The 26,912-nt window shown below is 41.4% G+C and overlaps 1 protein-coding gene across 17 annotated transcripts in view; it reads right to left on the reverse strand.

Annotated features, from left to right (window-relative positions):
- NFIB (nuclear factor I B) overlaps positions 1-26,912 on the reverse strand; it is a 307,373-nt gene that overhangs the window by 65,609 nt on the left and 214,852 nt on the right. For all 17 annotated transcript variants that reach the window (XR_014003291.1, XM_081176522.1, XM_081176529.1 and 14 more), the window contains exons 3-6: positions 24,817-24,870; positions 6,112-6,180; positions 4,275-4,395; positions 2,975-3,093 (exon numbers count right to left, since the gene is read on the reverse strand). Coding sequence is in view for 16 of the 17 variants with exons in the window: in XM_081176522.1 (XP_081032648.1) it covers positions 2,975-3,093; positions 4,275-4,395; positions 6,112-6,180; positions 24,817-24,870 (363 nt within the window). In the remaining variant the exon portion in view is untranslated. The remainder of the gene's footprint in view (positions 1-2,974; positions 3,094-4,274; positions 4,396-6,111; positions 6,181-24,816; positions 24,871-26,912) is intronic.

A 26,912-nucleotide genomic window follows, 5' to 3' on the forward strand; every position in this document is an offset into this window, starting at 1 on the left:
ATATATGTACAAAAAGATACAAATAAAACTTGCATTATTTATAGAAAGTTGGGGGGAGTACATTCCAAATTGATATTTTGCAGTAAGTGGGAAGAATGTAAAAACTGACCCTAATAAAATATTGTTTAAACATGCTGTAAAAAGATCATTTGGGAGAACGGGGGATACTGCCTGAGGTGCAAAGGGGCTGAGACACATAAATATTTGGGGAATACTAAAATGGAACTTTTATGATTGGTACCACAACTGCTCCAAAGAGTGTAACATTCCCTTTAAGTAAAAACCCTGCACAAAAACCATCTTCTTAATGCTATGTTAAAAAGAAACAAGGCAAAAAACCCATGATCAATATAAATCTGAAACGAAGACTATTGCATACCGTATACAATATGTAATTCATTTTTATGTGTAAGCTAGAAATAGTTATTAATTGCAACTGGGAAACTGGATAACATCATGAGGTGATGAGATGAAAGATAAGGATCTTCTGAGAATGGGTAGCTTTCACTGGCTCAGGAGAAGTTATATCCTTTTACCACAAAATACCTAATTCTAGTAACCCATGCACTTTTCTGTATAATATTGCAGGTCTTTCAAAAAGCAAACAAGGGCATGAAATTCTGGCAGAGACAATTGGCCAGAACTAAGGAAGTTTGATTTTTGCTGATCAGATATGCTTCGCTTGCCTCCGTTATGTGCTAAGCGAGTTTCAGCTCCTCAACCCCACTTCCATGCACTGATGTCAGAGGACATCAGTGATGATGTCAGAGGACATCAGGGAAAGACTTGCCACCAACATAGGCAACGGCTCTCGCTGATGTCGTCTAAGACAAGGCATTGGTGCTCAGCAGTTTGATCTCGCTCAGCCCATGGTGCAGGAAAGCCCTTCTTTGCTGGAAATTACTGTATTTTTTGCACCACAACACTCACTTGGGGAAATGTCTGTGCGTGTTATGGAGGAAATGCCTACGGGTGGCATGCCTACGGATTTTCCTCCTCTAAAAACTACGTGCGTGTTATGGTCGGGTGCGTGTTATAGAGCGAAAAATACGGTACAAGAAAATAGCTGCCACTGATGTCCTCTAAGGCAAGACAGTGGGGCTGAGGAGGTGGAACTCAATCAGGCCTTATTACTATTGCCACTTAGCTAGGAATATGGCATATCACTTGTATCAACAGAAAGTCAAATGTAAGGAACTGTTTTATTCAAGTACCCCATTTATATTTCAGATACTTCTTACATAAGGGAAGGTGGGAAAGGAACTGGTTGATAGAACCAATTAAAAATGTTCCTTTACAACAGGGGTGGCTAAGCCTCTGCCTGGATCTGTGCCGCTAAGGCAGGCATGTCCTAAGTCTGTTTTGGGGGCCTAATCCGGCCCATCAATTGATTTAATCAGACCCCCATGGCAGTATATGTCCTGGGATAAAGTCCTAAAAAAAAGCCAGCCCTCAGGCATGTTCACTTCATCAAATCTGGCCCTCTTTGGGAAAAAAAGTTTGATCAACCCATCAATGGGTGCCACCAAGTTGTCCCAATTTGTCTGCTCTTAAAAGATACTCTAAATGACTGGCCGTGCCAGGGCTGGCTATCAAGGTGGTGAGTTATTCCTCCTTAGAACTGAACTATTAGAAGCCATGTATTTAGCATTGTGGAACTTCCTCCCAACTCAGATTCGATAGGATTCGAAACCTGCGGGACCAGAGATTCTTAGAAGACTGAATTAAATATTTGAATTATTTAAAAAGCAATTGTAATAAACAGATTACGCTAGTAGGACTGCAAGAAGTTCTGTAAGGAGGATTATGTGAAATACCTCAAGGAAGACTATGAAAAGAACTACTAGTTAATGATAATTAAAAGTAAAAGAAATTAGGAAGTATTCAAGTTTCTATTTGGTTTTAAGGTGAATTTTATTTGCTGCCTGGTTTATTTTTTTATGCACGCTTTATATGAATGCCTTAAAGAAATAAAAATAATAAATGATAAACAGAAGGTGCACTTTGTTATGTTTGTTATGTGCAAGGACGTGGGCAGCACGATTGCTGGCTAAATGTCTATAACTTTCAGGGTAGCAGTTACTGGGCAGTAGAGGGTAAACGTATGTTCATTGGCTTATATGTATAGATAAACAGAAATAATTTAAGAACAAAGCAAAATGAAAATTTCAGGACATTAGGGAGCATAAAATAGGATGCAAATCACCAGGTTAAGGCTATTAGATCTTTTCTGGACCTGCTTCCGAACCTCTATTAGCAAACCAACATGGGGAAATAAAACAAGTGAAGCCATTTCTTTTTCTTCATACCACAGGCAGCTTCGACTTTCTTAATGTTTTCACATCAACTTGCTATTAAAGGCACAGAAACAAGGCCAGAAAAAAGGCAGAATGTTTATTCATTTTCTTATAAAATATACGGTGAAAGCTTTATAATTTATTCAATTACCGTATTTTTCGCTCTATAACACGCACCCGACCATAACACGCATGTAGTTTTTAGAGGAGGAAAATCCGTAGGCATGCCACCCGTAGGCATTCCCTCCATAACACGCACAGACATTTTCCCTTACTTTTTAGGAGGAAAAAAGTGAGTGTTATGGTGCAAAAAATACGGTATTTACCGGCGTGGCTAGATTCCGCTTAGCAGAGAGTCAGATGAATAAATTAATATCTATCCTGACCCTCTAATTTGACAGGTTTAGTTTCCAGTGAAAACTGTTGTTTTAGTAAAAGGATTGGTATGCATATTCACAATATCTGGGTGTAAAAATAAAAAAAAGGATGATGGTAAGGTTAATGATGACTAATGGGCACTACTTTGTAAGTTTGAAAAGTCTAGGAACATACTTCAGCCTAGTAGTAGATTTAGATTTGAATCTCCATTTCAAACTGCAAAGCATGAATGTATTTATGAGGTAAAACAAAATTCCACAAATGAGCCTGAAGCACTATAAAGATATGGATTTACTCACCTTGATCTCTTTCATGCCATGTCCTGCTCCCAGCAGCTGGTGAATTGGGGGAAGGATAAAAGTCCCCTGTTGGGCTTGGTTCCATATTTTCATCTATGGATATAGTTTTGGGTCTCTTACTGTGAATATATAAGAAGAAGCATTAATTTAACTGCCTTCATGTGTATTAAAAGTAACAACAGACAGCTCTTTTGATCCAGATGGCATGTGTCAAGCCCAAAACTATTCCTGGGTTAAACCAAACTCTGAACTCATGTTTCCAGATCCAAAAACCTATTGCTCACATGCTACATTGAGGCTGAGAATATGTGCAGATAGATAGATAGATAGATAGATAGATGATAGATAGATAGATAGATAGATGATAGATAGATAGATAGGTAGATAGATAGATAGATAGATAGATAGATAGATAGATAGATAGATAGATAGATAGCAAGGATCTCAGTAGATTTACAAGGAGCATCTCCACCTCCATTGTTCAGCCTGGATACTGAGGTCCAACTCCAAGGGCCTTCTGGCAGTTCCCTCACTGCGAAAGGTGAGGTTACAGGGAACCAGGAAGAGGGCCTTATCGGTGGTGGCGCCTGCCCTGTGGAATGCCTTCCCATCAGATGTCAAAGAAATAAACAACTATCTGATTTTAAACAACATCTGAAGGCAGCCCCGTATAGGGAAGGTTTTAATGACTGATGTTTTATCATGCTTTTATTCTGTTGGGAGCTGCCCAGAGTAGCTGGGGAAACCCAGTCAGGTGGGTGGGGTAAATAAATTATATTATTATTATTATTATTATTATTATTATTATTATTATTATTATTATTATTATTATTATTTTATTATTCACACTTCTTACATCACCAATATTTGCTGTTGCTGCTGCTGCTATTGTTTGACAAAATGATCGCTTTGAAAGCTTCCACTCTATTTTGTTGACTTTTTTGATAATGTAAAATGTATTACCACACCTACTTGATTTTTCCATTTTAATAGAAAGCATTGGAAATATTTAACTGTTACTTGTCTACACATAATTAAGAAGTACAATACTGCACCTCATCGTCATTTTATTTACATGCCGCCTTTCCGCCATTAAAACCTATGCTGAAGGAGGCTTATGACATAAAAAGAGTTGCATAATTACAAAAGGTAACTGTAAATAAAGCACATCAATAAGTACACTGCTGAATTGAAGAATTTCCACATAAAGCATAAGATATAAAAATAAAAATAAAAAACAGCAGCAACAACAACAACATCCTAACAATAACTAGATCTTTTTAAAAAATGATATGCTCACCTGGTTGGTGGAGAGGATAGTGACCTCTGTAAGTTTACACCCGAGTTCATGTCATGGTAGTATGGTTGACTTGGAAGTTCTCCAATTGGGAAGTTGACTCCAGCTCCCTGGGTTATAGGCGCTAAAGAACACAGCATTAAGATAGTCACACCAGTCTTTAAACAGCAATTTAATACTAACAAAAGCACACCCTTAAACAAAGTTCTCTCTATATTTTTGTCTATGAGAAGCAAGAGGAAATTAATTTTCCTAGTTGCATAATTTGAGGAAAAATTAACCCATAACCAGGAAAAGCTTATGTGATTAACTAGTTCCATGAGTTATGTGATTAACTAGTTCCATGAGTTCTTGTGGTCCATCAACATTTCATGAAAAAAAGTGAAAATTACTGTCACAAGTACCATACTTCTGTTACATAATTTAAAATGTATTTATTCTGGACGCAACAACACAAAAATGGGATTATTTTAAATGCAGCATAAACACACGCTTGTTTCAGTTGGTGAAACAGAATATCTATTGGAAAATAAACTCTTATTTTACATACATTAATATGCTCCATGCATTATTTTCACTTTCATCAATACAAGCATGCATTACATTACTTATTTACAACAAATGTGTGTATTTATTATCTCTTGGTGCTCTTCAATCAAATTCTTGGGGTAGTTTACATACAATTTACTTGCTAATTGGAAGGGCCCAGAACGTTAAACTAATTGTTTCATGTCACAGTATAATAATCCCAAATACACCTGAAATTGGAAGTTTTCACTGTTGCTGCATATTTTTGAATGACTTTAATGCAATTTAGAATACTAAAGGCTGCAATTGTGTGCCCATTTACCTGAAAGTAAGTGCTAGGGAATACAGTGGAATTGACTCCTGAATAAACATGCACAAGTGCTGTACATTAACACATTTTTCTATTCAACCAACAACTGCACTTTACCATTGCAAGTATATTCAAAAACCATGATGAATAATCTTAGCTCAGGCTATTCTCTAACTATAGGATGCTCACTGGATATATTATTCTCATGACAGATAAAGAAATGTTCCTAATGTATTTATTAACTATTCAGAACTAAAATTAAGCTTCCTATTTATAACATTTCTTCCTTGCTGGCATAAGAAAGCTTATTCCTAGTTTAACTGATTTCCATGCTTATCAAAAAAAACTTCCTCGCAATCTTCAGTATAAACTAAACTTGGTATGCAAACCTTTATAGAAAATACAAATGTCTGAACAGATCAACCTGATACTTCATTAAAACAAAGCTAATAGTATAGAACTGAAACTATTAATTTAACTGCAATCTCACTCTGCTCTTTCAACCAAAGGCTTGCAGCCCAATCCTATGCAGGTTTATTCAGAAATTAATTTGATGGCACTTATTCCTAAGGAAGTGTCCATATGTTTGCAGCCATAATCATATATATTTGGTGGACCTCGTTGAATGGGATTAATTTATTAAATATACTCTGTAAACATGTAACTTATCTACAGGGCAAGTCAGAATGTTAGCAGCTTGCACAAAGTCATTTAGTGAAGTTCATAGGGTTCACTAATCAGATATATAATCAGATCCTACTGTATAAACGCTAAACAATGCATATTACCCCACAAAAACTGCCTGTATTTTTAAAAGCAAAAGGTTTGTCAGAATATGCCAATTCAACAATGGGAGGCCAAGGGGGAAGAAGATTTCACTATAACACGTGTCTAGGGTTCCACGGACTTCAAATGTTAATGTTTCCTGTGGTTTGGAGTTCAGATTCTTAGCCAGAAACATTGTAACACACAAAACTATAGGTTAAAAGAAGAGAAACTTACTTCTCGACACCCGCACCAGTTCCGATACATTGAAGACTCCAGATTTTACAAAACTATCCTCAAGATACACTGGAAGGGAAAACATGAAAAGACAATTAGTTACATTGGGATGAAAAATACATTCATAAATTCAAATCCACACTCAAATGCTACAAAACTCAATTGCCAGAATGTGCCAATTACTACGAGACTTTCTACGTTGGTAGATTATTGCAAATAAATAGCATATAATTGCTTTCTTGATCAGTTTTCTATTTGTTTTGGAAAACTGTCCCCCCCCCCATGGAACTGGGCAACACCAAACTTGCACACAAGCAAATGTTTCAAGTATGTTTCACAGTGGCTAAAATGGCAAACCTTTTACTCAAATAGATTTTTAAAAATTGTTATTATTTTGTTATTATGTTACTTATTTTTGTGTCTTGATGCTGTAAACTGCCCTGTGTTTCTCAGATGATGGGTGGTATATAAATAACAACAACAACAACAACAACAACAACAACAACAACAACAACAACAACAACAACAATAATAATAATAATAATAATAATAATAATAATAATAATTTATTATTTATACCCCGCCCATCTGGCTGGGTTTCCCCAGCCACTCTGGGCGGCTTCCAAAAGAATATTAAAATACAATGATACATCAAACATTAAAAGCTTCCCTAAACAGGGCTGCCTTCAGATGTCTTCTAAAAGTCTGGTAGTTGTTGTTCTCTTTGACATCTGGTGGGAGGGCGTTCCACAGGGAGGGCGCCACTACTGAGAAGGCCCTCTGCCTGGTTCCCTGTAACTTGGCTTCTCGTAGTGAGGGAACCGCCAGAAGGCCCTCGGTGCTGGACCTCAGTGTCCGGGTAGAACGCACACTGGAATTGACCTGATGATATCTGACTCCTACCCATCATGCAGGGAGTCCTATAAGGGTCCACCACCAGTAGGGGGAGCCCCATCAATGCAAACCAACTCAAGCCCCCTCTGGATTCCCGACGGGGTTGTGACATGGCCCTAGCCCTGCCCCAGGCTTCAGACATGATCAACACCCCCAGATTCCTTTAACGCAGCCTTTCTCAACCTGTGGATCCCCAGATGTTGTTGAACTACAACTCACCTCACCCCCAGCTAGCAAGGCCAGAGCTCAGGGATGATGGGAGTTGTAGTCCAACAACATCTGGGGACCCACAGGTTGAGAACCACTGCTTTAACTGAATACCCTTAAGCTTGGAGGGGCAGGCGATAGCCACACCTCACCTCCCCCATCATAAGATCAACCAATGCCTAACTGCCAAACCTTACAAAGTTGTGACGATTGCTATGAGGTAGGCAAAAAACAAATGGCCCATGCCAATTTGCCAAGTGGAAAAATTCCTACCAGACCCCTCAACAGCGACCAACTGAGGTCCATAGCAAGGCCAATATCAAAACCTGAAAATAGGGAGGGCGGGTGGGAGATGGAGGAAGCGAGCCAGAAGGAAGCTCTGTGGCTTGCACCACCATTTAAATGGGGCCCAGCCATGCCCCCCCCCAGTCAGTGGATTGGCTGGCTGGAACAATGACATGGACGGGGACCTCTGGGAGACACGTGACTCCGCCCCCCGCCCCCGGATGGGAGTGGGTGGCCATGTGGTCCACCGCAAATCTTTCCCACAGAGAAGTGAAGCAAATATCTATTTCCCCTTATTGGCAGCAGAGCACCCAGCCAGGTGAGATTTAGCAGCCCACCAAAAAGCACCTCAACACAGCAAGGAATGGTCATGCAGGAGGAGATACAAGGTCCTTTAATCTCCAGACCCTCCTCCTGGCGCGCAAAACAGAGGTGCATCTCGGCTTGTAAATACGTTCAAATGCATTGCAAATAAAATTGATGAGGCATGTAGCCATTTCAGGATAGGGAAAGCGATTTGAGGGGAGGAGTGTTTAAAGAGCGGACAAGCGCTTCTATTTTTCTTTTCCATTTTCCTTCTTATCTCCTGTACCTGCTGATTCCCCCCCCCCCATGGCCAATTTTTATTTTTTTTTAATACAGCGATTTTGCAGTGAAGAGGTTTTGCACGGAACAGCTGTTTAAAACATTTAAGAAACTGCGCCACGGAGTTGCCTTTAGCAACAAGCAGTGAAAATAAACACACTGCATGCTTTCCTTTGGGCTGAGGAAACAAAATGGCTAGATTGTGCTCAAGAAGGGCAGAAGTAAGGTGACAGACAGCACTCGAGGAAACGTCACCACAAACGTAAAGCCCTGCCCAAACAATGCACCTTAGTGTATTCACAGTTGCGTAATGTGCAATTTGACATTAGATTCTATCTAATGATGCGGCAGCTAAAAAAGCCAATGCAATTCTGGGCTGCATCAATAGGAGTATAGCATCTAGATCAAGGGAAGTAATAGTGCCACTGTATTCTGCTCTGGTCAGACCTCACCTGGAGTACTGTGTCCAGTTCTGGGCACCACAATTCAAGAAGGACACTAACAAACTGGAACGTGTCCAGAGGAGGGCAACCAAAATGGTCAAAGGCCTGGAAACGATGCCTTATGAGGAACGGCTAAGGGAGCTGGGCATGTTTAGCCTGGAGAAGAGGAGGTTAAGGGGTGATATGATAGCCATGTTCAAATATATAAAAGGATGTCACATAGAGGAGGGAGAAAGGTTGTTTTCTGCTGCTCCAGAGAAGCGGACACGGAGCAATGGAGCCAAACTACAAGAAAGAAGATTCCACCTAAACATTAGGAAGAACTTCCTGACAGTAAGAGCTGTTCGACAGTGGAATTTGCTGCCAAGGAGTGTGGTGGAGTCTCCTACTTTGGAGGTCTTTAAGCAGAGGCTTGACAACCATATGTCAGGAGTGCTCTGATGGTGTTTCCTGCTTGGCAGGGGGTTGGACTCGATGGCCCTTGTGGTCTCTTCCAACTCTATGACTCTATGATTCTCTATGATTCTCTTCCTTTATAGGGTTATCTGTGGGTTGGAAAAATCCCAGTCAGCTGGCAGGAAAAGGGGAAGCTGCCCCTTGAATGAGGACATCATATGTACACCATCAGAGAAAGAGAGAGAGAGAGAGAGCGCTTTTAATCCACTTTAAACTCCCACGTGGAACCCTAAACTAGAAAAAATAGCTGAGCTTAGAGAACAGGAGTATTAAACGTTGTTTAGCACCCATTTTCCATGCTTCAGCAGCCCCCACCAGAAAACAAAATTGCATCTGTGGATAAGGGCAAGAAGTTGCTGGAAGATACTTGCCCGCATGTTTAATTTCCACAACATGCAATCTGGAGTAAGGTTACCAGATTTTTTTCAATGAATCTGGGGACACTTTTCAACTTCAATAGATTTTGTATGGGGACTAATTTGTAAATCCAGGAACTGTCCCCGGGAAACGGGGACGTCTGGAGAACCAAGTTAGAAGAAGAGGGGATACTCTGCCCACCATTAAATAAATAGCAATTAACTTCATTTTAGCAATGAAAAGGAAATTGAAAACCTTTCTTCTCTTTGAGCAGCGTAAAAAAAAAAAAGTTTCTCCCTTTTACATAGCTTTTGTATATTCCTTGACCTGGAAAAAGGAAGCATCCTAAGCACCCCCCTTTTCATTACACAGACAAAGCGATACTGAGAGCAAAACCAGCTCTGAAAATGCAGCAGACCAACAGTTTCTATTTAAAATATTAAATGAGTGTTTAAAAGCTTAAATGAGAGTAACCACATAGCTGGTGCCGTGCTGCATTACGCATCATCCCCAAGCACTCTGCTCTGCAAGTTGCATTCCAAAGGTGCCTTTGAGTACAGGAAGGTAAACACAATATGTTCTAGCACCAAGAGGATTTGGTGAGGATATCTAGTTAGCAAATCCACTGTGGCTGGGTACTTGACTTCCAGCTGTGTGATAGAAAATCATTCTATATTTGCAATCTGCTGTGATGGAAAATCACTCTATTTTTGCAATCTGCTGTGATTTGGTTGTAGAGGAGGCAAAAGGTAAACAGCAGAAAGTTCTTACCAAACTTTGGGGTGGGGGGAGCTATTGTTGTTATGTATGCATGCACAATGGCTAGATGTTAACCTCTGTTGAAAAGAACATTTCATTTTTCTATCATATCATCACAGTTTGTTCAAGCGAAAAGAAAGAATTTCCCTCCCACATTGCATGGTGCTTTAACTTCAAAAATGCTGTGCTATGCCTGCCTGCTCAGAAATAAGTCCTACTGAGTTCAACAGGATCTATCACGGGACTGCAACCTAAGTAATTCCTGCATTAACTCATAATATACATTTAAATAGAACTTCTTGGCATATATTTCTCATCTACTCCCCGTCTGGTGGCCAGATTTCACAGCACTTAAACCTAATATAAGGATCTAGCAGCATCACTGACTAAAGACTCATTTTGCCCAAGAGATAATGTCATGTGGAATAGTATAATTCACTAATTATTATCGCTGCTAACTTTTAAATCTGGTGGAGGAAAAGACTCTTCCTGCAAAAATCTGAACAATGCCATTTGTTATCATCAAAGGAGATGCCTCCGTATTTAAAGACCAAAGAGCTGGAGAGGTTAATTGCTTTCTTCTTTTTTAAGGAGATGTGAAAACCCCTACTTTAATACTACAATTATGAGGCTGGTGTCATTGTGAATACCGGGCAAAGACCCAAGTACTGTGTGCACCCATCTCTTAAAAGACAAGTTTGGAGCAAGTTGTCATAACACAGCCTGTAAAAAAAAGAAGTACCTGAAGGCTATGTGGACTTTCAAAATGCAAGCTAGTGCTTAAAAATGGATTTTCCTCCATTCAAACACACCAAATTACTAGCTGTAAATCTTGAAGGTTTATGATATAAAATATTTCATCCTACCAAGAACTACCTCTTTCAGACCATTTAAATCACAACGGCAACTTGTGTTAAAGGGCTTAAAGTAAAGTAAAGGGACCCCTGACCATTAGGTCCAGTCGTGACCGACTCTGGGGTTGCGGCGTTCATCTCGCTTTATTGGCCGAGGGAGCCGGCGTACAGCTTCCGGGTCATGTGGCCAGCATGACTAAGCTGCTTCTGGCCAACCAGAGCAGCGCACGGAAACGCCGTTTATCTTCCCGTCGGAGCGGTACCTATTTATCTACTTGCACTTTGACATGCTTTCGAACTGCTAGGTTGGCAGGAGCAGGGACCGAGCAACGGGAGCTCACCCCGTTGCGGGGATTTGAACCACCGAACTTCTGATCAGCAAGTCCTAGGCTTTGTGGTTTAACCCATAGCGCCACCCGCGTCCCTGTTAAAGGGCTTAGTTCTACAGATACTTAAAATACCTGGTCTGGTATTTACAAATCTTCATTCAGTGCATTAAGGATCTTTCAGTTTAATTATAAATTTATGAATAAAGCTATACTGGGTTTTTTTTATTTCAAAGTCTAGAATTGCCTTCTGGGCTCAATGAACACTATTTACAGCTCATCAGACTATGTCTTGATAAAGGACTTATCATGAAGAAAGAAGTAATCAAATTGTGCTCAGATATCACCTAATACAAGTTCAAGACCTGGGTATCCAACTAGTAAAAAGAAAAAAAAAGAAAAATCTGGCCAATTGACCAGTCAAATGTAATCAAGGAAAGTTCAATCATTTTCACTTGATCAGAAGAGAATGATGTTTTAATTATCACAGGTTTGGCACATGCTGATTATGAAAGGATTTGCACATCTTGATTGGGTTTTGTAGCCACCACAAAAAAGGCTATGTTTATCAGGTCCCTTTTTCTCCCTCAACTAGCAGGGACTCGTTCCCAACATTGTGTTATGCCTCCAAAACTAAGCACAAGGTAATAATCCCCTGCTCCCTTTCCAACTGCAAGCTTTGGAGCTAGAGAGACTGCTGGAAAATTGATGGAAGATCAAAGGTGCCCTGAGGAACTTCTGGAGCAATTTCCCATCTGGGAACATGTGTCATGCTGTATTTCTGAGGTGTTCAGGGCCCGGCAGAAATACAATTGTCCAAGGCTGGGACTTGTAATCCTCTCAACAACAAGGTGAGACAGCACAGCAGGCACTGAGAATGGACTTGGGAACTACAGAACAGAACTTTTTAAAATGGCAAATAATTGGTATAGTAGGGTGCAAGGTTTCTACAAATGTGAATTATTCAGTCACTACTGAATGGCTCTTCTCTTTGGCTTTTATTATAGAACAATAGGGTCAGCCAACAGTTTTACTTACACACACACACACAATAAAAAATGAACTCAACTTAGAGATAAAGCCAAGAAACAGGAATTATTAAAAACAAAAATTATAAAGGCGGATGTGCAATGGGCAAATAGCGAATATCCCTAACATCAACTATCAGCATCCTTTGAGCAATCCTTTCTATCAAGTTCAAACAAGGACATGCAGCAAGTACTCTTAGAAAGTACTTTCCATTAGGAGCTCCGTGCATCATGGGATTTATCAGCATCATAGCAGATGTAACTTAAACATGATGTACATAACGTACTCCCTGTGAGATTGTATCACTTCAGAATCCAGGTGGGAATCACATCTCTGAAGCTTCATATCTCTGGAATAGCACCAAAAGCTTGCGGCAAAAGGAATATTCAAACGTCATATAGAGGTGTTTTTCTTTTAGCCTTGTGTTAGCTTGCCATATGTACAGGTTTTGAATGCGGGTGGGAATCGGAGAGGACTTAAAATTGTGTTTCTGCTTATCTGAATTAATTCCGAGGAAGTTTTTTTTGAGGTGGCCTTAATAGCCAAGGTGAAGTATCATTAGTCATTATACCATCTATGCATTGTAAATGTATTTCACAAAGAATAAATGGTATTGGGGAAAGGAGGTGACAGTTGGCAACTGGTTGGTTATTCTGTTTGTTGACTCTCTGAGAACATGGGAGTGTAGAAACTTCAAGCAAACACTGGCTGGAGGAGTTGCCAACCTGACAAGTAAGGATTTACCTTCAAGTCTTGTGTAAGGTGTCTATTTTATCACAAATACCTAACAAGCACACAAACACTTATTTTTGTTTGCTCTATTTATTTTTGAAAAGAGAGAACTTCTAGCAACCTTGCATCTCAAAGTCAGGGACAGTGAAACCTCTTCCATTTGCCAATTGGTAAGGCCAACTGTGTTGCAGACAACATCTGCTGGCTACTTCAGATTTTATTATTACTGTTTTTGTGAAAAATAAATCCAGAAATGTAAACATGGAAGAATAAACACATTTCACTTTAGTTTTAGTAACTTCCTGCATGTCTCTTGCACATGGCACACTGCAAATCCAAACAAACAAATCATTATATTTTAAGCGAGGGGAAGAACACTGTGATCTCTGCCAACATCCCTTCCCATTCAGAAAGAACACTACCCTGCTTTATATTCTGAAGAAATCTCAGAGTGGTTTACAACACATTAAATCATCAGTGTGGTGTAGTGTTTAGACTAGGACTTGGGAGATCAGGGTTCAAATCCCCACTCAGTCCTGAAGCTCACTGGGTGACCCTGGGCCAGTCACAACCTCTTAACCTACCTCACAGAGTCATTGTAGGGATTGACTGAGGAGGGGGGTGAACCATGTACTCCTTGGAGGAAAAGGTGGGGCACAAATAAGCCCTTCTGCTTACCTGTTTCGGAAAGCTGGAGGGAGCCAGCCAGATGGAGATGTCTTTAACCAGCCTGGCATCCAGAGATCTCCACCTGGCTGCAATTGGACCTGTGCCAGTCTAAAAATGTGCCCGGCACCTGGGGAATTCCTAACACTGATAAACAGGTCTGGGAGGGTCGAGAAGGAAGTTAGTACAAGACTCTGGGGCATATTTAATGGTTTGGGATACTTGAGGTGGTGGCAATGTTAACTAGGAAAGCTTTTTGGGTGTCTATGTGTTTTGATGAGAACTTGTTGAAGCTGCTAGGCAAGGAAATGGGCAAAAACCTCTGCTTGGCCACTGGGCCTGTAATACTGTATGTGGATGCTGCAGCTGTACCACTGCATAGTTGTGATGTTGCACAACTCGAGTGCTCCTTATACCCCCTTGCTATAGCCTCCCCGACTTGCACAGGCAATGAAATGATGTCATGTGATTCCAGCTGTGCTACAATAAGTTGGTGAAACTGGGTTCCCCAACTAATACATGTGTTATGTATAATCAATTCGCATGTAGGATCTTGTAAAATGTAGCACCTGCCTATCAACGGTAACTGAATAACAACAAATTCCTCATATGTTGCAATCATTCCAGGAAGGAACAGCTCAGTTTATAATTGAATATGGAACTGTGCCATCAGAGTTCTTGCCCTGCAGCAACACACACACACACACACACACACACACACACACAGAACCTTCTCTCAAATGGAGATTTACCAACTGCAGCCAATATGTTTAAAAACAGGTCAATAGAAACTGGGAGCTTCTTGGTCCAAAAGCCATGCAACTTCCAATCAACGGGTTTCTCTGCCTACTGAAAGTGTTGGTCCATCTGTTAGTCAGGTGTCATGGGCAACAGCACCAAGGTCCATTTAATTAATTTATGAAAGCTTTAGGGATACCAATGGTTTGTGTGTGATGGCTGATATGGATTTCCAGCTTCTTCATGGTGCTACAAAGATTATGAGATCAGCGACTGACATGTGTGACATTTCATTTTCATGAAACATTGGTTTGTCTTCCCAGTATTGGCTGAACCTTAAGAGTGAGCTAAGTAGCCCATTAAAATTTGTGGGACTGTTAAGATTTCAAGCTTCTCCCTACAACGAGAAAATCTGCTTTTAGACACTAAACACGGGCACAAAGAAAAACCAGAAACCACATAAAATGGTATGCTGAGTGCTGCAAGAAAAAAAGCATTGTGTAGGATGGGGAATAGCTTATGCAGGAACAGATTCTCTGCCTAGTACTACAGGATTTGTGTAGGTTTTGTGCTACTGAAGTTAGTAAATTTTTGAAGTTCATTAACAAACTAACTAGTGCAGGATCTCTAAAATTGTGTTCAATTTCCCCACATGAGAGACATGAGTTTAACACCTAATTCTGCTGAACTTGAAAGATCGGTTACTTCTTAGAAATGCAAAAAAGAACAACCATTGAATAAGCAAGTAGTGATATAGAAAAAACACATTTGAACAGGCCACTGGAATTTTACAGATCGATCTGCCCAAGTAAACAGAGGAATTAACCACAGTTCATTTGTAATCTTGTAACTGTAACTTTAAAAAAACCAACTCCATATAATAACTAAATAACTGAATAACTTAAAAAGCAAGAATCACGAAAGGAAATTGTAAAAGTTTATTGTGGGGGGGGAGGGGACAACAAGGGTTGCTTGTAAAATATCAAAATGCCAGTGCCTTTTGCCAGCAACTGACTTGGAAGGAGCACCACTGCTCCAAGAATCCATACCAGAGGGAGCATGCAAGGGCAACACTGCAAGAAAATCTATACAAATAGATTCTGGTCCATTTGTTATTTACAAAAACATTGTGGCCAAGTGTTTTCAGTATTATATCATTCAACACGCTGAAGCTGCTTAAGCAGAAGAGAGGCAAGGGACTCTTAGGCCATAACTTTTCTACCCTTCTTGCCATACAGGTTAGTTCCCTGTCCACAAGAGGGTAAGTTATAGTGCAGTAAAATAATATAGCCATCCATGCTCAAAACACATGCAACTCAACGAAAAACTACTAATTATATTTTCAGAAGAGCTATAAAGATAAAGACCACCTATTACGACTAAAAGATTAATTCTGGAGCCATGTTAATGCTCGTCCCGCCCTAAACAGCTCACAGAAAACCATTACATAGCGTGTATAGCTAGGCCCAAGGGTACGTAGCTCTTCCAAGGCTGCTGACCACATCTAACAGAGTATTCTGATAGATCCCTGGGATTCCCAGCCAGAAGAGGCATTCTACTTCCAAGGCAAACACAAGCTATTTCAAGGAAGTGAATGTTTTTTCTTCCCCTCTGCTTAGTTTCAGCAAATGATTTGACATGCTGGACACCATGGGGTGAATTTATTGGGGTCCATCTTGTAGCCACAATTAAGAGTTTGAGAGTGGGCCAGACCCTCCAAGCATCCACAAGGGCCAACATCAATGTTGAAATCCAGCATTGCCTGAGCTCTGCGAGTGCAGCTTTCTCCTGTTTGAAGTGCAGAGTGTTTGAGGGCCAGGACATTCAAGAGGAAAGCAAAATGCTTGTTTAAAAAGCTATTGTACTACGTACCCTTACTGTGTGCTTGTGAAACACGGACTACCTATAAACACCATCTCCAACTCCTCAAAAGATTCTATCAATTGTATCTCCCCAAAAAATTACATATCACTTGGGGAAGACAGGCGAACTAATGTCAGTGTACTGGAAGAAGCAAAGATCACCAGTGTCGAAGCAATGATTCTTCAACATAAACTTTGTTAGACTGGTCATGTGGTTCAGATACCTCATTATCGTCTTCCAAAGCAACTACTCTATTCCAAACTTAATGGAAAGCACAATGCCGGTGGACAACAAAAGAGGTTTAAACATGCTCTCAGGGCAAATCATAAAAAATGCAGTATAAGCACTGATAATTAGGAAACAGTGGCCTGAGAGAGCTCTAATTGGAGAATAAAGGTAAAGGAACCCTTGGCCATTAAGTCCAGTCGCGGACAATTCTGAGGTTGTGGCGCTCATCTTGCTTTACTGACCGAGGGAGCCAGCATTTGTCTGCAGACAGCTTCCGCGTCATGTGGCCAGCATGACTAAGCTGCTTCTGGCGAACCACAGCAGCGCACGGAAACGCCATTTATCTTCCTGCTGGAGCAGTACCTATTTATCTACTTGCACTTTGACATGCTTTCAAACTGCTAGGTTGGCAGGAGCTGGGACCGAGCAATGGGAGCTCACCCCGTCACGGGGATTTGAACCACCGACCTTCTGATCAGAAAGCCCAAGGCTCAGTGGTTTAGACCACAGCACCACCCGCCTCCACCAAAATCATCATGAAGAAGCACGAATTCAGAACGAAAGGAAGAAACGAGTTAAGAGGAAGACATGTTTGGCAAATCCACACCGTGATCAACTCCTGCCTGGAAACCTATGCCCCACTGTGGAAGGACGTACGGATCCAGAATTGGCTTCCATGGTCACTTATGGATTCACTGTTAAAACTGTGTTCATGGAGACAATCTTACTCGGCTAAGAGTGATCCCCGAAGAAGAAGCACACTATGTAACACTAAGGATTATCAGGTTTCCCTGTTTAACCAGAATTAACTAGCACTTGAAGCTGGTTAGCAAGCTTCCCTTTTTTAAGAAACACTTCCAAAATGTGTTTGAAATCTAATTCAGCTTCAGCTTTCTGTAAGTCTTAAAGAAAAACAGGGGAATAGCTTTCTACTACATTTCCAGAACCTGGTGTTATATTCTCACTTTGTTACATGACCTACACTACTCTAGAACACTAATATCATCCAATATGTTAATTCAGTCAGAGAATAGCTTTAAATGGAATAGATAGAAGCAAGGCGGTTTCATAGGACCAGTCTGGATAGATGGCCTTGGTGAAGAGTTGACATTTTCTCCCCCCAAACAATTTTTGATCTGGGCTTCCACTAAAATGAGGCTGCATTTTAAGTTGTATTTTAATCAATTGTTTTTATACCTGGTGTCAGCCGCTCTGAGCCCGGTCGTGGCCAGGGAGGGCAGGGTATAAATAAAATTTATTTTATTATTATTATTATTATTATTATTATTATTATTATTATTATTATTATTATTATTTTCCCAGCATGGAAACATGGTTGCTCAGAACCTAGAAATTACAAGAAAGAAAGAAAGAAAGAAAGAAAGAAAGAAAGAAAGAAAGAAAGAAAGAAAGAGAAAGAGGCGAGTGGGGAGGGGGAGAGCAGGAGTGCTTCTAAAGAGAAGGATTTTGCAGCAGGTATTGTTCCTAAGCAGCACTGATTGTTCCTAACCCCACCCCACCCCCGCCCATGCTATATGGCACCTCTTTCCTTGATGGGAAATTGGCCTTCTGCTTGTCCTTGGTGCTGATTTCCAGGATAAAGAAAAGTAGTTTAGAGTTCTTTTGTTTTTTTTTTCTTTATTGACTGCAAGCCAAGAAAGGTTATTCTCATGGTGTCTTTGAAAAGGTACAGAACCTCAGTATTTATTTATTTATTTTAAAGAAGACGATAACAACCACATGTTCAGCATTTACGTAGCATCTCAAAATCGCCATTTTCAGACCTTACTGAGCATCAGTCACCAAGGTCCAGACTTAAAACATTGCAGTGGTTTTCAACCAGGGTGCCTTGAATGATGGTCAGGGGTGCCGCAGGCAACACTGGCCTCCATCCCTCTTTCCTCTGATGCCCTCTCATGTCTCTGCCTCCCAAAGGCTTGCTGAGCTGTTCGTTGCAGCAGCCCTGGCTACAAGCTCCCCAGGGGAATGGTGCCTCTGGGGCTGGCCAGGGGGTGCTTGCCTAAGCCCCTGTGGGGCAGTGAGAGGAGGCACCTCTCTTTGGGGCAGGGGCTGGGGGGAGGCTAGAGACCAGGGGCAGAAGCTGTGGCTACCCAGAGCACTCTTAAGGAAAGGGGAGAAGTTAGGAGGCTGAGGGAACACAAGGGAAGGTGTTTGAGAAACTGCCAGCTCTGCAAGCGAGGGGGGGACATAACTGGGCCCCTGAGCCTCACAAGGGTGCCACAGAAAGAATGTAGTTGATATGGGGGGGCATGGACTCCAAAGGTTGGAAACCTCTGTCTTAGATGTATTGCATTTAGGTCTTGGCGATATATGGATATGCCATCCAAAACCGGTTTGAAATCCATAGTGTGATATCGGTTTAATAATTTTTGACCTGGCAATATTTATTTTATTTATTTATTTATATACCAAACTATACCCAGGGGTCTCAGAGCAGTTTACAGAAAATATTATAATACATATATAAAATCAAAATAAGAGCAATAACTCAATAGCAACCTCCCCAAAGGAGTCACATTTTAAAAGGGTATAGAATGCCAATCCGGTCAACCAAAGGCCTGGTTAAAAAGAAATGTTTTTGCCTGGTGCCTAAAGGTGTATAATGAAAGCGCCAGGTGAACTTCCCTGGGGAGAGCATTCCACAGATGGGGAGCCAATGCAAAGAAGGCCCCGTTCTCGTGTTGCCACCCTCCGGACCTCTCAAGGAGGAGGCACACGAAGGAGAAGGGCCTCAGAAGATTTGATATTGTGATTTGTGCGTGCTCTATGCAAAAATCACGATGCAGGAAAAACCATGAAGCTCCATCCTTATTTTAGACATTGCGATATTTCAGTATATTGCAATGTTTAGCTGGTGATATCTCACAATGTTGAAAGCCAGATATCGCCCAGCCCTAATCGCCTAATACTGAAGAAGTATTAGTGCTAAAGACAAGGACCACCTAAGTAACAGTTCCTATTGTGTGCAACTTCAACAAATGATTAAAAAGGAGGGGGTGGACTTGCAAATAAACTTTTGAGGAATAAACGTCATTCAATTCAATAACAACAGATGAAAAGCAGTGGGGAGTACTCTACCATAAAAGTATTACAATCACACCCACTGTCTGCTGTACTTTCTCAGTGCTATATTGGTATTACCAATACAACACTGGGTAATTTCGGGAATACATTACAAGAGAATTTTAGCAGCTGTACCTAATGTTCTTTTGTTTGGCAAAGTCAGCTGCCCTCCCCTCCTTAGTTAAGAAGGCAAATTACCAGACATCCTAAAGAATGCAGAAGTCTAGCCAAACATAGAGAAACCAACTTTCAGTGCCAGCAGCCTTGCCAACAACTACACAGTTTCCAGGCTCTCGTCCCCCCCCTCCCCCTTGGCAAAGCCCTTGAGAAGGTGATGGCATCCAAAACTCAAGCAAAATTATTCTGCCAACATACTGGCTCCTTCATAATCAGGATGCAGATCAAACCATGGCACAGAAGTGGTCCTGCTGGGAGACAAGGTTGCCTGCCTACAATCAGAGATGGAGGGAGGTGGGGAGAATCCAAAACTTTCATCTAATATTCTCTGTGGCCTATCTGACCAGTGGCCACATGGTGTTTAACATTCATGCATTCCTTCTTTGTATTTCCCTGTCTTAAGCAATAAATAAGAAGGAAAGCCATGCCCCCACAAGGAAATTATGGTCTGGTATGTGCACAGTGTTGAGCCATGTTTTGTTTAGCTTAACCATGCTTTGTTCTACCTTGTGGGACCCAGCCCAATAGCTTAGCCATGCTTTGTTTATTTCCAGCTAACCATGATCATAAGCCACGGTTTGGTTTTGGCTTATGTAACTAGACTTGTTCTACAGATGGCTTGCCATTATGTGCAAACTCAGGGTGGTTTGGTAACTATCAGCTGTTTGCCTGCTCCACCTCACATGCTCACCAAACTACAGACTCATGTTTTAAGTGTGGTACAAAAAAACTAAACTGATCTCAATATGAAGTGGCTCTTGCTGGTGCTGAATTCTAGCCCTGCCTGGCAACAGGCTGCTATCCCAATTCCATTCCTCCCTTATAACTTTCCCCTCATGAGACAGCCAGCCATTGCTGAAATTTGTTTAGAGAAATTTAAAGTGACTACAGTTGAGCACTCTCTCGTTTTTAAATGCCAGTAGGAATAGGAAAGCAGAATATTCGCAGCATATCCTGATTGTTCCGTGGTGGTGGACAAAGAAGAAGATGCTTGGAATGACCACGTGAAGCAGCCCAAGATCAAACAAGGACCGTGATGGGATGTAAATGCCAATGAAGAAAGACCCTCAGACACCTCTGCCCTCAACACCTATCAAAGGCCATTGCTACCCATCCAGGCAATAGCTGTTCCTCTTTTCTCACCAGGAGGACAAGCAAGTCATGGTGGCAGCACTAGAACAATGTCAGCATCTTCTGCTGGACCAAGATGATCACACTATCAGAGAGGCTCCTCTTAAGGTCAAATACCTGCCCTACAACTAGCTGGCTCTTGAACCATTAGGATAGGAGCAGACCAGTGGGGGAGAGACCATCAGTACAGCTGATCTTACTCTCCAGTAGGGCCTTTGAAGAGCTTACAAGCTCCACCCTGCAGAAGCTTTGAATGAATTGGCATCCCTATTCTGGAGTGTATCCAATCTGGAGAACTCTCTCAAGGCAAGGTGTTTTCTCTCCTCCTAAGCACAACTCAAGATTTGTGCTTTCTCTTCCGGAACTTTGCAAATGCTCCTTACAAAAAGTCTAACTGCTACTTTCTCACTCATTTTTTAAATGGCAAACCTGAACAGCCTGACAAAGTGGGAAAACAGGTTCCACCCTCAGCAGCAGCTGAGAACAATTTTTATAATTTTATGTCATTTTATGTAACTCATTACATTGTTATTCCACACCATTCCTTTCAATGCAAAGGAAACACAATGTGGGCAATGCCCAGCTGAAGGTCTCCTCAAGACCCGGGCCCTGACTGGCCCATTTGAACCTGGCTTACTGGCAGGGAGGTAATGCCCTGGTGGTCATGATGGCCGAGGGGAATTCCCCATCGGCCGGTGACCACACGGGTCTGGCTAGCGGTGGAGAGTGAGGGTCCGCAACAGATACCCCCCGGGGAAGCGGTGAACATCCATTATGCAGCATTTGCAGATGAAAACAACAGCAGTGAATACCAAAAATATGTGCTGGATTGGTTTTCGTCCCAGACCATCTTTAGAAATGCATCAGCATACAAGTGAACAGATACGGCTTGTACATCTTTAAACTATAGTTCCTTCACCTCTTTGAGAGAATGTTGTTGCTTATTCTGATTAGTGAGTTCACAGCAACCAGACAGCTTTGGAAAACTGAGGCAACATGAAAAGAGTAAAAAGCACAATATCATGAACATAACCAGAAAAATTGCCAACCCACTTCTCCCTCCATCATCTTTCCCAATCGCATCACCTAAACAGAAGCCCCTATTTCTTACTCACTATCTACCAACATCCAAAAACCATCAGTGTAACTCCAGCACCAAACAGCTAACGCCACCATTTCTCCATACCAGGGGTCAGCAAACTTTTTCAGTGGGGGGCCAGTCCACTGTCCCTCAGACCTTGTGGGGGGCAGGACTATATATTTTTTTGGGGGGGGAATGAACAAATTCCTACGCCCCACAAATAATGCAGAGATGCATTTTAAATAAAAGCACAAATTCTACTCATGTAAAAATATGCTGACTCCCAGACCATCTGCAGGCCGGATTTAGAAGGTGATTGGGCCAGATCTGGCCCCCGGGCCTTAGTTTGCCTACCCATGCTCTATACCCAATCACTAAAATACTTGTGTCTAAGCTCCCACCGCCATCTTTCTCACACACCCAATCTCTGAAAGCTCATCACACATTATACCATCTTCCACCAACACCATTGGCACCAAACTCTCACTCCTGCCTTGTCCCATTTAAAAATCTAACTGCAACGGTTACTGCTTTAAGCCCTTAAGATGGCCTTCAGAACAGCCCCAAAGTCTATCCAAGAGAGATTTTAAGCTCTCTGCCTTGCTTGCCATGCAAGGACCTCTCAGCATGCCAGCTCTGGAAGGCTAGGGATGCACATATGAGATCTTGAGGGAACTCAAGACAGCCCCATGAGATCTCATGAGAGCATCCCAAAACCAGCACACTAAGAGGACCTTGCCTCCAAAGCTAAAGGGGTCTTTTCAAGATGGGTCCACTTTAGTTACCTGGCATGAAAAGAGCTGGAGGGTTAGGGATGGTCACACAGAAGTGGCTCCAAGGGGGTCACGCGCCATCCCCCAAACGTAACCCCTACATAAGATGGGGCCATACTGTACAGTGGTACCTTGATAGTCGAATGCCTTAGTTGCTGAACAAATCGGCTCCTGAACGTTGCAAAACCGGAAGTGAGTGTTCCAGTTTGCAAACTTTTTTTGAAGCCGAACATCTGACAGGTCTTCTGCAGTTTCCTGCAGGAAGCTCCTGCAGCCAATCAGAAGCCATGCCTTGGTTTTCGAACCATTTCAGGAGTCGAACAGACTCCCGGAATGGATTAAATTCGAGAACCAAGGTACGACTGTATAAGGTGAAACTGTTAGTCTCTCAGATGCCACAAGATGCTTTGGTTCTCTTCGTAGAACAAGATAAACATCAACAAGATTTTGCTTTGTTGCTTTAAGCCTTGCCTCTTCTGACTAGCCAAATACTTCCCTCTGTTTCTATAAGTTGATGAGGCATCTTGAGCAATAGCATTTATCTGTGTAACAGCTCCCTAAGAGGAGGTCACATTTGCACACATGGGTACAGAAGGTAATTTCAATGTGTACACGCAAGGTGGAAAAAATAGTAGACAGCAACTTAAACTTAGCCAGTTTTGCAAGTTTTATTGTCTGAACAGTGGGCAGAAGGTGCACTGGCCAAGAGACTCACACAAGCATGATTCTCTTTCCAATTTGTCAGAGTTCATACTTCAGCTTTACAAACCAAAAGGAAAAGGAAAAGGAAAAAATGCTCTGAAGCCTACAAATTGATTTTTTTTACACAAACCTATCGTTCTTGGTAGGTGGTTTATGTGAAATTAACTGAGTTCATTTCAAACTAAATGCTATAGTTTGAAATGCCATTAAAACTTCTGCCTAACCACCCCACCCCCAGCAAAATAAAATAACAACATTCATTCAGTTCTGTGGTATGAAGGGGTGGAGGAACAAACTCACTGTACTGCACATAAGCACTAGGAATTAATGGATTGCGTGTAAATCTAGATTCAGAGAGCCACTGCCAGTAGTTCCACAGATTGCACTACACTAGACAAAACAAATGTCTGACCCCCTGTAAAAGTGCTGAATATGTTTACTTCACATGTTCAAAACAGCAGTTTTCAAACCTGCCATAATTGCACTTAAGAAGCAAAGCTATTTTGCCTAAAGAACACAGGAAGGCTGGTCCTGACCCCTTTATTCTTCTTGTTTGACTAGAAACTTTTATTTTAAGGGAGAAAGGAAAATATTAATTTCAGAGCTTTTGGATTATTCTGCTCAACAAAAACTGAATGTGTGTAAATTTGGTTAATGGACAAAATAAGGTTGGAGGGTCCTGGTCACAAATGAGAAAATAGCAATCTGGGATAGTCAACTAAATTACTGCGCAAGTAGAACAACTTTCCCTTCCATAATGGGGCTTTCTCCCTCTCTGTGCCCTGTGCCATTCTCACATCTGCTACAGAGGGTATGGGGCAAACCTTTCTTTCCAGCCAGAACTCAGTTCCAGCACCTCTCAGAGAATTAGGGAGGCATTCATGGCGAGTTCCAGCACCTCTTTTTCTAGAAAAAAAGCACTGGTTAGGGGAACATCTAAAACACATTTAGGGAGGGTACAGTGGTGGTGTGAGAAGAGTCCCTTGTGTGCAAGAATAAATCATTTCACCGACAGAACAAACATTCACCTTAACTGTTACCTCATGTTTCATTCTCATATGGCAAACAAAAATGGCAGAATTTAATACAGGTTTTCCAAAATAACAAACAAATAACAAACAAACAAGCTTTCATGAACCAGAATCTGGATGAAACTATGACTGAGGCATATGCTACTCCACAAGAACTCATTGAAACTGCAGCTTACCCTAATCACAACTGCGCTTGCCAGAACAAAATAGGTTACCGACCAATTATACACTCTTAACCATTAACAGTACGATCTTTGTTCTCAAACAATGTTCAATTGCAAAACGGCCTAGAACTCATTTTTACCTGGTGGATTCTTGGCAGGATCATTGTGGCTTGGACTTCCTGATTGTCCAGAATCTGAAAAGAAATTGAAGAAACATATCAGCAACTTGCTACTGATTTGTCCTGGGTTAGTTTTCTTTGAACCAACACGATCTGTATGATTTGCATTTTAAAGGGCTCATTCACACCCCTTTCCGCAAACAGCAATCTGTTGGCATGCTCTGTGATAACTCTGCATAGTTAGCCACATATGCATTCTACAAATCTTTAAAACACTTACAATGGGTTGGGGTTTTTTTTGTTGTTGTTTTGTTCTTTGGTGCAAATCTCATTAAAGAAAATATTCTTATTGAAAACTCCCCAATTAAAAGAAAGAAAGAGATCCCAATAACTTTGTTGAAGAGAGGAAGAAAAGAAACCACAGCAATTGATAGAGTTTAGAACTATTGTTCCACATTCCAGATATTTTCAGGCTGCAATCCTATACATGCTGGTCTTGAAACTAGCACCATTAATCGAAATGAAAGTAACTTTTCGAGGAGATATGCAACTCTTTTTTTGGTTCTCCCCCCCCCCCAGATAACTTTTTAGCTCTTGATTTCAAATTAATCCTGCCAATGTGTTTAGTTGTTTACAATGATTCTTTAAATAATCTACATAACTTCGACATTCTTTATTAAAAAACACTTTCTTCTTCATTTCTTATTCTTCCCGTAAGTTTTGCCATTTCTGCGTATTCTATTAGTTTGGCTTGCCACTCTTCCTTGCTTGGGACAGTATCTTCCTTCCATCTCCCAGGGTGGCAACACCTAATGCGATCTCACTGCTCTGAGTTGTATCACATGTAAATTTTCCCAGGCCCCAAAATCCAGCCACCATCCTTTGGGAAAATTCGACCTTATAGTGCCAAGAAGGTATGTCATTTATGACACAGTCTGAAGACACATCATTTCAACTAGACCTTTGGGGAGAACTGAAAATGCCTAGGTAAAACTGAATTTCCTCTAGCATACAAAAATACTGAGATATGCTGGCTACCTGTCTCCCTTATTAGATTCTTCAAAATACTTAGGACCAGTACTATTTTTCGAGAGAAAGAGGTGTCAGAGCTCACCACGAACTTCTTCCTTGTTCTCTTAGAATGACAATGGCACCCACCTGAAAGGTCCCAGAATTGAGCTCCGGTGAGTTCCAGCAAAGGTCCGTATAGTTAAAGCTATGGTTTTCCCAGTAGTGATGTATGGAAGCAAGAGCTGGACCATAAAGAAGGCTGATTGCCGAAGAATTGATGCTTTTGAATTATGGTGCTAGAGGAGACTTTTGAGAGTCCCATGGACTGCAAGAAGATCAAACCTATCCATTCTGAAGGAAATCAGCCCTGAGTGCTCACTGGAAGCACAGATCCTGAAACTGAGGCTCCAATACTTTGGCCACCTCATGAGAAGAGAAGACTCCCTGGTGGGACCCTGATGTTGGGAAAGATTGGGGGCACAAGGAGAAGGGGACGACAGAGGACGAGATGGTTGGATGGTGTTCTCAAAGCTACTAAGATGAGTTTGACCAAACTGTGGGAGGCAGTGGAAGACAGGAGTGCCTGGCGTGCTCTGGTCCATGGGGTCATGAAGAGCCGGACATGACTAAACGACAACGAGTTCCAGCAAAAAGCCATGCTTAGGACTTATTTTATTCCAAGTATTTTTAATTTAAACAGTGCCGAGCTTTAGAGAAGGGATTCCAGGTGTTCTCTCCCTCTCTCTCATTTAAATCTCCCATCATAAACCCTCCTGCTAGAAGTCCATTTGACAGAAGCCACCAAGCATCTAACCATGCTTGTGTCAAGTCACTGGGTTGCTGCCTACCCTTCTCAGAGCTGCAACCTCAAAAGAGTAAGCTGGATCTTATGCCATTCACTCAAAACCAAAGTGACCCTGGGGGTTTTTGTGTGTGTGTATTTGAAGCTCAATGGTTTTAAAACACTTCTGGTCACATCTCTTCTGCAGTTCCACCAACAGCTTCCACAGCAGAAGCTTATTCTCCTTATGCCATTTGCCAAGCTAGCCATTGTCAAAACTGTTCACTTTTCTACAGAGTGCTTTTAATTAAGTAAATAAAAGTGG

Source organism: Podarcis bocagei (assembly GCF_964188305.1).
Source record: "Podarcis bocagei genome assembly, chromosome: 17".
NCBI lineage: Eukaryota > Metazoa > Chordata > Lepidosauria > Squamata > Lacertidae > Podarcis > Podarcis bocagei.